We start from the raw sequence: 13,533 nt of genomic DNA, 5'->3' as shown, positions 1-13,533 counted from the left end.
CCCTGGGAACCTTTCACCCACTATCCAAGAACTATCTAGCCTTTGCTTACCCTGCATAAAGTTGAGCAGTCTTGCTGAAGCTGGTCCCTGACAGTCATTTCCAGCATACTCATGGGCCACCCGAATCCCCAGGATTAAGAGAATTAATTATACATCTCCAGGAATAAGGCAATGAAGAAATCTCCCGGGGAAGAATGAGTGTTGGCATCTGATGCCTGTAGCAAGGCTTGGCTTCTTAACAGTGCACAGGCCTGCCTGGCCAGGCACTGCTAGGCTTATCTGTTGGGGAATGCTACCTGGTTTGTTTTGGGAGCCATGTTCAAAGATTCCATAAGCTCCTGTATGTAACAGGGCTGCCAGATAGGGACCAAGTATTCAAACACACAATTCTATGGGGAATTTTTCATTAAACAATAACACCCATCAGCACATAATTCTGAAATTTACAAGAAACATTACTAATAAAGAAAATCACACAAGTGGCCTATTTCTATTGCCTATTTCTGTCATGTCCAATGAAAAATCTTAGTAATTCATAGGACTATAGTAACAATTATCAATTATCTAAGTGCTGAAACATTCTCCCCCACAGCCTCTTACTCCTTTTCATTCATTCTGTCCTCTTGTGTATCGGAACTTTATAGGTTGATACATAGAGGCCTAGGCACTGATGCTCACCCACCTTTCTTCATCTCCTGTTATTCTGCCATGCTGGCTTCCTTGTTTTCCTCCAACGGGGCAAATGGAGTCCCATCTTGCCACATGTGTCCTCTTCATAGAGCTCAATGCAGAGCCGTCTAAATAACAGCACATTTGTTTTCTCTTTCCTCTATTTTCTCTGCCTTATAATTATTTATGGCACTTAGCACCTGGCATCTCATATAGGAAGCAATTCAATTATTGTCTTCGCTCTCAAAACCTCTAGAGAGTGAGCTTTAGGAGAAAAAGACTCCACGCCAAAGAATGCATGCTTTAGGGAAAAAAAAATACCAGGAGTCTTTCCTTCCTTTATTCAACCAACACTGAAATCTTACTGTAGAAACAGTGCTATGATGAAAACACAGTGGGTACGAAGAACTTGTTAAATGGCCATATAAATCTAAAATACAAAAACAAAAACATCTTTCAGGGCAGATGAATTCAAAGTTCTCATAGACGCTGAGTTCAAGACAGAAGCCTTAAAAATAGGATCAAGATTTCAAGGACCGAGCACACTGCCTCTTGAAGAGTGTTCAGTGCGGTAGGGTCTCTCCACCTTCCTGATTCTTGGAGAATTTGGAGATGCACTGAGACTAACATACGTGGGAGGGGTGACCACCCATGCACATCAATTTAGCTTCCACAAACCAGCCATTAGTGCCAGGACAACTTCGGGTACCGCTCAGGACAGCTTCCTCCCGTGGGTAGTAGTTGGGGACTGCAGCGGAGACAGAAAGCAGGCCTAAAGAAGTCATGCTCACGATCTATATTTGACTTGTGCTATATTTTCATTCCTGCCCGGGAAAGGTCCAGTGGAAAATGCGTGCTGTTCTAAATATATCCCCTCTATACCTGCTAGATTTAGATTGAAGCCTCGGGGGCACTGCTCAATAGGTCACCTCTGCTGAAGCCCTTCGGCTGGGCTTGTGTATCAGGGTTCCCCTACTGCAGAGCAAGACGCGAAGGGCTTGGGTTCCAGAGGGAGGCTGACTTGGGTGCCACTCCAACGCCATTCCCTTGCTTATTCTGAAGCTCTGAAGGTGGCCGCGTCCTACCCCTTGCCATCTCATCACTGTCCTAAACCCTGAGACGTGTCTTCCAGCTCTAGGGTAGTTGACTCTCGGCCTGCTGCTTTTTTAACTTCAATTTTTTTCTGTTGGTAAGATTGTTTCGCAGGCGCCATAGCTCGCGCATTTTGTTTTCCTTCTATTGGGTGTATGAGGGTTGTGGGTGTTATTATAGCTTCCCAGGAAAGGAAGTGTTTCAGTACGCTCAACCAAGTTAAGCGCTGGCGTTCATAAATATTTATGAATGGATGTGTGCAACGGTGAGCGACTGAACGGGTGAATGGATAGGATGCTTTTGAGCCGGTTGCGAGAAAATGGGCTGTGAAGACCCGCTGTGGCCAGTTTATTTCCGTAAAGGAATTTACTTTCTTTTTCTCTGTACTAGCCTCTTCTTGCTTCCACCGCGGCTTAGGGGTGAAAAGACACCCAAGCGAGAGCAGGCTGGGCTCTGGGACTGGCCTCCGCTGGGCGGGGACGCGCCCCGGAGGTGGGAGGGAGGAAGAAGCGTTCCTCCAGGGCAGCAGGGCGGGGCCAGAGCTCAGAAGGCGGGGCCAGAGCTCAGAAGGCGGGGCCAGAGAGCCTCTGGGGGTGGGGTCGTAGGCTGGAGGGCGGGGCCAAGGGCGTGAGTCAGAGGGCGGGGTACCAGGAGATTCCAGGAGGGAGGAGCCACACGCAAGACTGCGGGGGAGTGCTAGTAGGGCGTGGCCAAGAAGGCCGCCGTGTGGGTGGGGCCGCAGGCCAGGGGGCGTGGCTTCGAGGAAGGACTGGTGGGAGGGACTCGCCGGCGGGGCTGCAGCTTCCTGAGGTGAGGCGGGGCCTCAGCGCGGGAGGGCGGGGCTTCGGGTGCGCGCGGTCTGGGCGGACCCGGCGCGGCTCCGGGACACAATGGCCTGAGCGGTCGGCGGAGCTCGAGCGGCTTCCGGTTCGCCGAGCCGCGGGGCCGCCCAGCTCTCCGCGCCCTCGGCCGCACGGCGCGTCGGCGTCGGGCCATGTACTCGGGGAACCGCAGCGGCGGCCAGGGTTACTGGGAGGACGGGGCGGGCGCCGAGGGCGCGGCGCCGGCGGGCACGCGGAGCCCCGCGCCCCTCTTCAGCCCCGCGGCGTACGAGCGCCTGGCGCTGCTGCTCGGCGGCCTCGCGCTGCTGGGCGTCGGCGGCAACCTGCTGGCGCTGCTGCTCTACTCCAAGTTCCCGCGGCTGCGCACGCCCACCCACCTCCTCCTGGTCAACCTCAGCCTGGGCGACCTGCTGGCGTCCCTGTTCGGAGTCACTTTCACCTTCGCGTCGTGCCTGCGGAACGGCTGGGTGTGGGACGCCGTGGGCTGCGCGTGGGACGGGTTTAGCGGCAGCCTCTTCGGTGAGTCGCCCGGGACGCGTCCTCCTCGCCTCCCAACTTTCCCTGGGTACATCAGCCCTGGGCCCTTGTCCTCCCCGGGATCCTCCCTCACAACTCCGGGTCTCTCTCCTGCCGGAGAACCTCCCTTCCTTCGGGTCTCCATCCCCAACCCCCTGTTGTCCTTCTCCCCGAATTCCTCCCGTCCAGCCTGTCTTCATCCCCAACTCCCTCTTTCCCTCCTGTCGGGGGGTCATCATTCTCTCCTAGCCAGTCATCAACCTCAGCTCTCCATGCCTCCGCAGCAGTTCCCAAAGTCTCCCCGCTGCTGGCCACCTTATGTCCTCTCATCTCTTGTTTTTACTTCCTGCTGTAGCTCAACAGGGCCTTTTTCACAGGGGGAAAGAAACGGGGGTCTGTAGAGTCAAGAGATGCTAGAGAAAAGTCAACTTCCCGAAAAGTGGAGGAGGGGGACAAGGAGAGATTTAAGTCATCTGTGGAGAATCCTAAATAACGATGTATTCTACCCCCCTTCACTCGTTAGCAGTTATATACCGTTGAACGCTTCCTAGGGAGTGAGACTGTATGATATTTTTTTATTGTATTTTTCTCTACATAGGTTCTGTCACACCAGAGGTTACACATGGGTCAGAGAGGTACAATTCACTCGTGTGAATAAATAATTAGCTGGGCAGCCAGTACATTTAATTAAAGTAGAATTTGTTGATTTTTTTGAAAATACATATTCAGGATTGACAGATTGGAGATTGACTAACCCTGTATTCTAAGCCTGGGAAAGGTGTGTGCGTGTGTGTGTGTGTGTGTGTGTGTGTGTCCTAAGAATTTTGTTTGTACAAAGATTTAAAATAGAAATGGGTACTTCTTAAGTCTTAAAGTCCCCTTTTTCAAACCTTGAAACGCGTTGATAATTACTATTGCCTTTATCTTGGCAGATCTTAGAGAAAAACATCTATGTAAGATCATGGATACTATTTACCAACTTACGCTTGACAAACCCAAATCTTGTGGTATTTGTCATGGCTCCTTTTTTTTAAGTTTAAAAACAAAATTTGGGAGTTATGATTTTATTTCACTGATAGTTCTGATGCCTTCTTATTCTCTTTCCCCTAATAAACGTTAAGGATTTCCTTTATACAGCGATATTGAACCCTGAGGAGGGGCTGTGAGAGGCTGTGCGATACTCTCTTTTAAATGAAAATGTCTGTTGGGAGGGTTTTTTACGCAGATTAATCTTTAAAGGAAGTGATGTGTCACAGGCCTAGCGTGTAGAAGCCCTGCAGTAGGCGACAGGTGTTTGTTCACAGACATTGAAGTGTCCCCTTCCTTCCCCATCCCTCATGAAGTACTTTTCTGTGCTGGGGTGGTGTTCAGTGTCTCCATCTGGGAGTGAGAAAACAAGAATGGGTTGAGGTTTTCTTGGAAGGGTCTGCAGCACCACCCTGTTTCTTCCTTGCTTGCTCTGCCAGCCCTCACCCTGTTGGGGGGTGGGGGGGAGTCCCTTTTACTCAAGAGCATTTGTTAGAGCTTTGAATCACATCATTTATTCCCATTCCCTGAGGTAGATCTTCTGGGGTTAGAGGATTGGAAGTTAACTCCTGGAGTGAGGTTACTGCGGGACTTACAACATGCTTAGCAAAGGTAATTTCTTTTCCTGGAATATGCTTCTTGGGTAGGGAAAGGGAAGGAGTTCCCTTTCTCCATCCTCAAGCCAATTATGAGTATTGAAGTAGAGGAAATTTTGAGATGTTGGAAGTGGCTAGCTGCTTGCTCCAGAGCTTTGGTGAAGCTGCACCACTGGTCTGATGGCACAAGGTGGACCCTACATCTACCTCATGTCCCAAAGCCATTCCCTCTCCCAGGCTGCCAGTTTCCCTATCTTTGTTATATGCTATTGAGCTTACTGTGCTTAAGGTCACCCAGCCCATTTGCTTTTTTTTTTGGAGACTCCTTTGACATCTGTAGGTTAGAAAGCACCTCCACTGAGTGCTTCTAACGGACTCCCCTCTCACTGCCGCCTTCAGCCTTGTTGTACACCTAGAGGAAGTGCATACGTGCTTACACTTTAGATATCCTCATAGGTTCTTTGTTACTCTTTATTCCCTGCTAGAAGTGAAAGTGAGTAATTCAGTGATCCTTACATGTGTATGCACAAGAGGATCAGTCAAGTGCTTCCTTCTGGGCTCTCGTCCTGGCATCTCCGAGAAGGCTAAAAATAAGTAGAATCCCTGATAATCTTGGTCAGAGGTTCCCACCAGCTGGGCCTGTTAGGATCACTGTTTCAGTTAAAGTGACACTGACACGTCAGGCCAGTGACCTAGTAAATAAAGCTCATCCAAATTCCAGTTGAATGGCTCATCTTATGAATATCAGAGTACTCATTCTCATTACTTGTATCTGCATCTAGATGTCAGCACATTTAATGGTAGTGAAAAGTAGAGAAGCCAAAGAATCCTTACTGCTCTTGTGCATGATGAGCAATCAAAAGACTGGCAGCAGGCTGTATAAATATGCTAGCCTGCAGATTTCCAGGTGAGTACGTCCAAGGGAAACAGCCTCCAGCCATACCTTGTATGACCAGCATTGCGGTGGAAGGGAACAGAAGAATCTTTTTTCATTACTTCTTTAGAAATGAAATAACATGCTTAGAAGGATATTCACGGCTGCAGAGACAGTCTGGTGAAAGGCAAATATTTCCTTACTTAGATGTTAAGAATAGATATTATTTATGTCAAAATGGTTTAATACGGGAAACCAGGAACCTTTTTAAACTTAAACATATACTTTGATACAGAAAATGTTGTAAAACTATTTCTTTTGTATACTTACGTATTTTTAAATTCCAATTATTGAATTAATTCTTCTGTGATATCTGAGTGTCTCATGTATCTACTGCAAGATCCTTAGGGTAGTTAGAGATGTAAAAAACCTTCTATGCAGCTTTTCTGGGATTACTTACAGACTTTCCTGGCCACAGAATCTTTCCCACTGTGTTGGCATGATCACAATACATAGTGTGTTTCCATAAAGACAGTAAAGCCACATATTTCTTTTAGTCTAAGCTCACAGTATTGTTCAAATATTATATTAAAAAAATCAAACAATTATATAATATTAATAGCTTTTTATTTTGGGGGGATATTGTATCTATTCCTCACAATAGTATTGCCTGACTTTGGGGGTAGATAAATGAAATGTCTTTGGTTCCTTTTCAAGAACTTAGAAGAACTATGGGAAAGCATTTAATGAATTGCTTTGGATAAAGGTTTGTATCCACGTTAGTAAGTTAGGCTCTAGTGGATTGGAATTGCTGTTGCATGAAATTGCTTTTTATCTTATTTACAATTGTGTTCTTTTCTTGAATTTTCTTCTTTCAGAGAAGAGTTCCAGTCACAAATGCGTATGTGATGCATGGTAACATTTACCGCTAAGGTGAAATGCAGAAATGAAAAGGACACATCCATATGAGTATTCTCAGATATGATTACATGCCCTTTATCGTGTTTTCCATGCTACTGACTTTTTTTTTAATGTTTAAAAATTGTAACAGTTAAACAGCTTAGGACTTACAAACTCAGTGTTACTGAATGAACATCACAAGTAGAGATTTTATTACAGCATAAATACCTCAGAGGATCCATACGGAGTTCTTTCATCAGCTGTGACCTGAACTATCAGCACCTAGGATGGCAGACAAGCTTCCCACAGAGTTTGATGTGGTTATAATAGGGACAGGTTTGCCCGAGTCAATCTTGGCAGCTGCATGTTCAAGAAGTGGACAGAGAGTTCTGCATGTTGACTCAAGAAGTTACTATGGAGGGAATTGGGCGAGTTTCAGCTTTACAGGTTTGCTGTCTTGGCTGAAGGACTGTCAACAGGACCATGATGGTGAGGAAGGCATGCCTGCTACATGGCAAGACCTGATCCATGAAACAGAAGAAGCCATCGCTCTTTCCAAGAAGGATGAGACTATTCAGCACACAGAAGTCTTTTGCTATGCCAGTCAAGATGTGGGGGACAGCATGCAAGAGGCCAATGCTCTGCAGAAAAGTCCCTCGACAGAGGCATCTGCTACCCTGGCTGACTCTCTGGATTCTGCAGACTTGCCCAAAGAAGGGCACTCGGCATCCTTTACAAGCTATGAAGCACCTTCTGGACATACAGAGAGAAGTGATAGAGAGCTTTTGCCACCCCAGGCTGATACAGAGGAGTCACTAGAGAAAGAAAAGTGCTATGGAGATGAAGCTGGTACCCACACAGTTTCAGATGGAGATAAAGAGGAACACAAACTTGTAGAAGACAACACTGAACAACCAAAGAGAAACAGGATTACTTACCCTCAAATGGTTAAGGAGAGCCGGAGATTTAATATTGACTTGGTATCAAAGCTGCTGTATTCTCAAGGATCACTGATTGATCTTCTGATCAAATCAAATGTTAGTCGTTATGCAGAATTTAAGAATGTCACTAGGATCCTTGCATTTCGGGAAGGGAAGGTAGAACAGGTGCCTTGCTCCAGAGCAGATGTCTTTAATAGTAAAGAGCTTACTATGGTTGAAAAGAGAATGCTAATGAAATTTCTTACATTCTGTTTAGACTATGAACAACATTCTGATGAATACCAAGATTTCAAACAATGTTCATTTTCTGATTACTTAAAAACTAAAAAATTAACGCCCAACCTCCAACATTTTATACTACACTCAATTGCAATGACATCAGAATCATCCTGTACTACATTAGATGGCCTTAAAGCAACAAAAAACTTCCTTCAGTGTCTTGGACGGTTTGGCAACACTCCCTTCATATTTCCTTTATATGGCCAAGGAGAAATTCCCCAGTGTTTCTGCAGGATGTGTGCAGTTTTTGGTGGAATCTATTGTCTTCGCCATAAAGTACAATGCCTTGTAGTTGACAAAGACTCTGGAAGATGTACAGGAGTCATAGACCACTTTGGCCAGAGAATAAGTGCCAGCTACTTTATTGTGGAAGACAGTTACCTTTCTAAGAAAACATGTTCAGATGTGCAATATAAGCAGATCTCGAGGGCTGTGCTTATCACAGATCAGTCTATCCTGAAGACAGATTCAGACCAGCAGATTTCCATTTTGATAGTGCCTCCACTAGAGCCAGGAACCAGTTCTGTTCGGGTCATGGAATTATGTTCATCGACCATGACATGCATGAAGGGCAGCTATCTGGTCCACCTGACCTGTGTCTCCTCCAAAACAGCCAGAGAAGACTTAGAACCAGTGGTGAAGCAGTTATTCATTCCTTTTACAGAAGCAGAAGCAGACAGAGAAGAAGTCAGAAAACCAAGACTCTTGTGGGCTCTTTATTTTAGTATGAGAGATTCCTCAGGAGTGAGCCGAAGCTCATACCATGGCTTACCTTCCAATGTGTATGTCTGCTCTGGGCCTGACTGTGGCCTGGGGAACGAGCACGCAGTCAAGCAAGCAGAAACACTGTTCCAGGAGATCTTTCCCAGCGAGGAGTTCTGCCCACCTCCACCAAATCCGGAAGACATTATCTTTGAGGCTGAGGGTTAGCAGACACTCTCGGAGTCAGTAATACACTCACTGCTAAGCTAGACACCGTGAGGGCAGTAAGACCTTGCAAAGCCCAAAACACCTTCGAAAAGACAAAAAACAGATTGGAAATGCCTTCCTCCTGGCCTCAAAATACTGCCATTTGAGAGACAGCTGCCATCTGAATAACAGCAGAAGCTCTGTAAGAAATGCTGATCACAGGTCTTCAGCGCTGAAACGCTGGGTGTTAGATATCTCTGCTAACCTGTCAACAGCTGACTTGTTGGTGACTCAGCTTTTTGGTTTCAGAATTGGCTCCAGGAATTCAGAATCTTTGAATGTCATTGGCTTTTGGGTCCCACATTAGCACCTTTGCTTACCTTAAGCTAATATCGCACTTGCTCCTGTGTTTAGCTTTTATGTATGGTTGTCTACACAAAGGACTGTTTTAGCTACTGCTGTTGCTACCACCTCAGATGCATAGAGGAATGCATAATTCATAAACTGTGAGTTTTTTATATATTATGTGAACACATAGAGCTGGTAGTAGGAATAGCAGCTAATACAAGTGCCATGTGACAACATGACTGTCTTTCAGAAGCTTAGCTGTGCATGATCCTGTGTCTTGGGGTTAATACTTCCATGTGAATTCACCTGCTTGACCTTTGGAACTAAGGCACAGGGAGACTCCCCTAGCCTTCTACTGTACAAAATTAGTAGTCCAAGAAGCTTATATTTAAGAGATACATTGCAGGCTGCATACTGTGGCCTCCTGTCTTCAGGAGGCTGAGCCAGGAGGATTGCTGTAAAGTCTAGACCAACCTGAACTACAATGTTGAGATTCATTTCAAAGCAAACGCCCCCCCCCCCCCAAAGAAGTACATTATAATGAAAACCAAAGGGACAGTGTTTATTCAGAAATTTTCTATAAAGCTGCCAGTAACACTTAAAAAAACTCCCAACTCAGGCTAACATAAATTAATAAATTACCCTAGAAAAGGGTACTTTAGGATAGGTGTTTAGAATTTTCCAGAAAGGAATTAAATTCCCTAGGGAGAATAGTGGTGCATCTTAATGTGGGATTATAGATGGCTTTAAACTTGTAGCTAGAGCTCCCTATCCAAGCCTCTCAGGGTGAAACGTGCCACCTGGTTGGCAGTACTACATTAATAAGCGTCGGGAGCTGACAGAGGGTATGACTTCTGCATGTCTGTTATGTAGAAAACGGAGAATTTTCCCTCCAGAACCACCTGCCATACCCCAGCAGTGAAAGCCCTCTGTCCTGTGAGACAGTGTCCAACGTGCTAGTAGACTAAAGTATGTTCTGAATACTCCCTTATGACTCTTCAGTGAGGAAAGCAAGGCAAGACATTTCAGTGAAAGGCCACGTGCTAAGAGTAGAAAGCCATCAGTTGGTCTTAGTGTTGGTTTTCTAATATAGTAAAATGATAATATTGGGTAGATCTTAAGGTTTAAATCTAGCAGAACAACTGAAATCCCAGAAATGATCTAAAAACAGCAACTAAGACAGGTAAAATGGAAGTGAGAGTGATTCAAACCTACTTTATTATAAAGTTTGTCAGAACCACAGACTATTCGAGAGACGTTAAAAAACAGCATAGTGGCAAAAGATAAACAAGTTACAAAAGACAGTTAAATGTAATGGAAATAAAAATTAGATTAGGCCAAAGCAGATTTTTTTTTAATTTTTTAAATAATAAGGAAGAGAATATATTACTTCAAATAATTACAAAACAATAAGTTGGAAGTGAGACAAACCAATAAAATATTTAAAAGTATAAGGGGCATTATCTAATTTTCTAACAAGTTAGAATGGGTTTATTGGAAGTTTTCAGGTATTTAAGAAATAAAATCATAAATGCTGATTTTTACCAATTACATTCTAAGGTAGGTGAGAGCTGTAGAGTAAAATGCTGGCCAAAGAGATAACAAACAAACAGTTGCTTACAGTAATTCAGGATTAGAGGGCTTGTGTCCAATAGAGTAGCCGTACATCAGCCTGAACAGAACACGTGATAAGAACCGTTAATATTAACTGCACTAACTAGGAACTTACATTTAGATTCATTATGTTTGCTAATGATTCTGTGGGCTTTTCATAATATGATAAGCAACTACTTAAAATTTAACTCAGATTTGTATTGGGAAAGCATTTCTCAAACAGAAATGAAAGGCCTTGTTACTATTTTTATCTGTATATGGCTAAAAAAATTGTCACTGGAATAAAAATGCAAAGTAAAGACGCAGAAAGAAATCAATACAAATGTATTCTATTTCCATGGCTTTATAACTTACTAAACCTCTATTATCACTAACTATACTACAAACAGAAGATAATTTCACAAGTTTCAAATACATAGTTTTTGAAATCTCATTTTTAGAGTCCCAACAGTGATGGAATTTTAAAAAGCATTGCTGTTAAGATATATATATATAAGCATCTTAAAATGGTATGTAGCTATATTAAAGACACTTAACTAGAAGATTTAATGACGAAGCTAAAATTTAAAATATGAGTATGCTCCCATGAGTGACAGTTTGTGATGAAGGAAGGGAGCCCTTGCATTTATTACTAGTTGTGTGATCTCAAGGCAGTCACTTTTTGCTTCCCTTCACCATCTAAAAAATAGAAATAATAACAGTTATTGTGAAGATTACATTAGATAATGCATAAGAAGCCATATTGAAAGTAGTGCTGGCATATGACATTTCTATGTAAGTGGTACTTATTACAATATAATTTGTGATGCCAAGCTTATGCTTTCTGTAATTTGAGAGAATTCTGATAAATTATCCAGAAAAGTAAGCAGGGAAAGACATCTTTAGTTTTAGAGCGGAAAATATAGGGTTTTGCCTTTCAAGCCCTTGTGGTATGATTACATGCAACCTATCTAATTTTTCTGCGGTGCTGAGTTCAAGAAAGACTGATCAGCTACCTGGAAAGAAGTACTTAGAAGCTGCTCATAGGAATCTGAATCAGTGTGGAAATAGGTGCTAGGTCCACTTTTCATCCAATAATGCAGATTATTTGTTTATGAAACTGTTAAGCAAAAGAGTAGTAAGACTACAATTTTTACCCATGTAATGGTGCCAAGGAATGTTCTGGCAGTGAACACTGACAAGGTACATCAAGTAAAGTTAAAATGAAAAGAATATATATGCAAAACAAGGAGAGAAGGAGGAATAAAAAAGCTGTTTCTATTGCATTCGTTTTATTTATTTATTTAGTTAGTTTAGTTTTTCAAGACAGGCTTTCTCTGTATAGCCCTGGATGTCCTGGAACTTGCTTTGTATTCCAGGCTAACCTTTGAACTCAGAGATCTGCCTGCCTTTGCCTCCCGAGTGCTGGGATTAAAGGTGTACACTACCACCGCCTGGCTTACTTTTTATTTCATTTTTTTTAAGTGGGTGTAAATTGTTTAGGCTTTCTATTCTTCTTGCGCAGAATATAAAGTGATAGGTTGCAAATGAGAAAAAAGAAGTAAAAAAATAAATTCTTTGATCTGTGAATTAATGTGCATTAAAATAGAGATTAAAGCAGTGTTGACTGAGTTCCTACTGGTAAATGGATTTTTAAATCTGCATGAATCTTCATCATGTATTTGTGATCATTTTGAAGAACTACTAAGGAGATTAATCAGACCTCTATAACTGATATTTTTGACATTTTGAGTAGCACATGCCCAGGAAAATACTCAGAATGAACAAATGAATAAATAAAGCTACTTCTAAAAATATGTTTTAGCAATTACATTTATACATATTTTTAAAAAGCCTGCTAAGTAATAGATAAATTTTGGTGTATTGCTAGTGCTATGTAAGCTTACAGAGAGTTAAATGGCATATATAAGATTATGTGTAAACATGTTTTGAGAATCAAAAAGATGTTAGTTTACACAAGAAATTATTATGTGCTGGTTACATTTGTGAAAAAAGTTAGATCTCTACACTGGAATGTAATTGCAGGCTAATATTTGATCTCTTTGTTTCTGTAAAACATTAATGTGTATAATAACAATAAAAGATTACTTGGTGAAGTGGTTTCTTAATTGATGAAAAGAATATTGATTTTTTTTGAAACATGTAAATTCTCCTTTAAATTTAAAGAAAAAAAAATGCCTTTCTAACTGTTAAAAGGTGATGTCCAAATATGTGTGGCTGAAAGTATTTGCAGGACTTTGTAAGAAGAAACTTTTAGTGGAGATGGACTTTTATCTTTGTGTCTTTTCTCAGTTGTCTGACTTTAAGAAATAATCATGGAAATAGTAGGTACATTCCAGTTCATCGGTGTGAAGATCTTCCGTGGCCCAGAAGGATGGCACATACCTGTAATACCAAAGCTTGACTGAGGTAGGGGAATTGCTGTTAAGTTTGAGGCCAGCCTGGGCTGTGTAATGAACCTTCCTGGGCTATGTGGACATTCTGTCTCAGGAGATAGAGAATGAGAATTACATAGCAATCCAAATCTAAAGTCCTACGCTGCTTTGCAGACTTAGGTCTGAGAGCCATGGAGGTAAAGTCAGTTCACAAGCGTATCCACTGAGCAGTTGCAGGGAGTCCATTGCCAAGGGTACACCTAGGGATTGTGGACACAGGCCAGTGCTCTCTTCACTCCACCTGAGTGATGCAAACTGATTTAACTCAACAAACATCAGCTAAACACCTGTCATGATTTTGAGTTGGCATCAGTAACTTTAGGAGTTAAAAATATGAAAGCAAATAGGACATGTTCTTTACTTGAGAAGGCTGCTGGAATTCTTTTTCTAAGGTAAGGTGGCCTTCCCATTAACAAGCATTTGTGACATTTCTACCCATCACCCTTGTCCTTAATCTGAAAACCAAAAACAACCTTCCACTTTTGATACATG

At 42.8% G+C, this 13,533-nt stretch overlaps 2 protein-coding genes across 4 annotated transcripts in view; both read left to right on the top strand.

Annotated features, from left to right (window-relative positions):
* Positions 1-2,590: 2,590 nt before the first annotated feature.
* Opn3 (opsin 3) overlaps positions 2,591-13,533 on the top strand; it is a 28,267-nt gene continuing 17,324 nt past the window's right edge. The window contains exons 1-2 of one of the 3 annotated variants that reach the window (XM_060364737.1): positions 2,591-3,122; positions 6,494-6,571. In XM_060364737.1, coding sequence (XP_060220720.1) covers positions 2,756-3,122; positions 6,494-6,534 — 408 coding nt within the window. In that variant the 5' untranslated portion in view covers positions 2,591-2,755 and the 3' untranslated portion in view covers positions 6,535-6,571. Of the gene's footprint in view, positions 3,123-6,493; positions 6,572-13,533 lie in introns of those variants that run through there. The other 2 variants (XM_060364736.1, XM_021658513.2) reach the window with 2 other exon arrangements.
* Chml (CHM like Rab escort protein) lies at positions 6,726-12,702 on the top strand. The gene has a single exon (XM_060364735.1). The coding sequence runs from the start codon at positions 6,803-6,805 to the stop codon at positions 8,663-8,665; it is 1,863 nt and encodes a 620-aa protein (XP_060220718.1). The 5' UTR covers positions 6,726-6,802; the 3' UTR covers positions 8,666-12,702.

The sequence above is a fragment of the Meriones unguiculatus genome, chromosome 11, assembly GCF_030254825.1.
Source record: "Meriones unguiculatus strain TT.TT164.6M chromosome 11, Bangor_MerUng_6.1, whole genome shotgun sequence".
NCBI lineage: Eukaryota > Metazoa > Chordata > Mammalia > Rodentia > Muridae > Meriones > Meriones unguiculatus.
The sequence above is the reverse complement of the archived record's forward strand: the minus strand, read 5'-3'. Positions and strand labels throughout refer to the sequence as shown.

Excerpts from the sequence above, each read along its gene's own strand:
- Chml (XM_060364735.1), top strand. The coding sequence starts at position 6,803 with ATGGCAGACAAGCTTCCCACAGAGTTTGATGTGGTTATAATAGGGACA.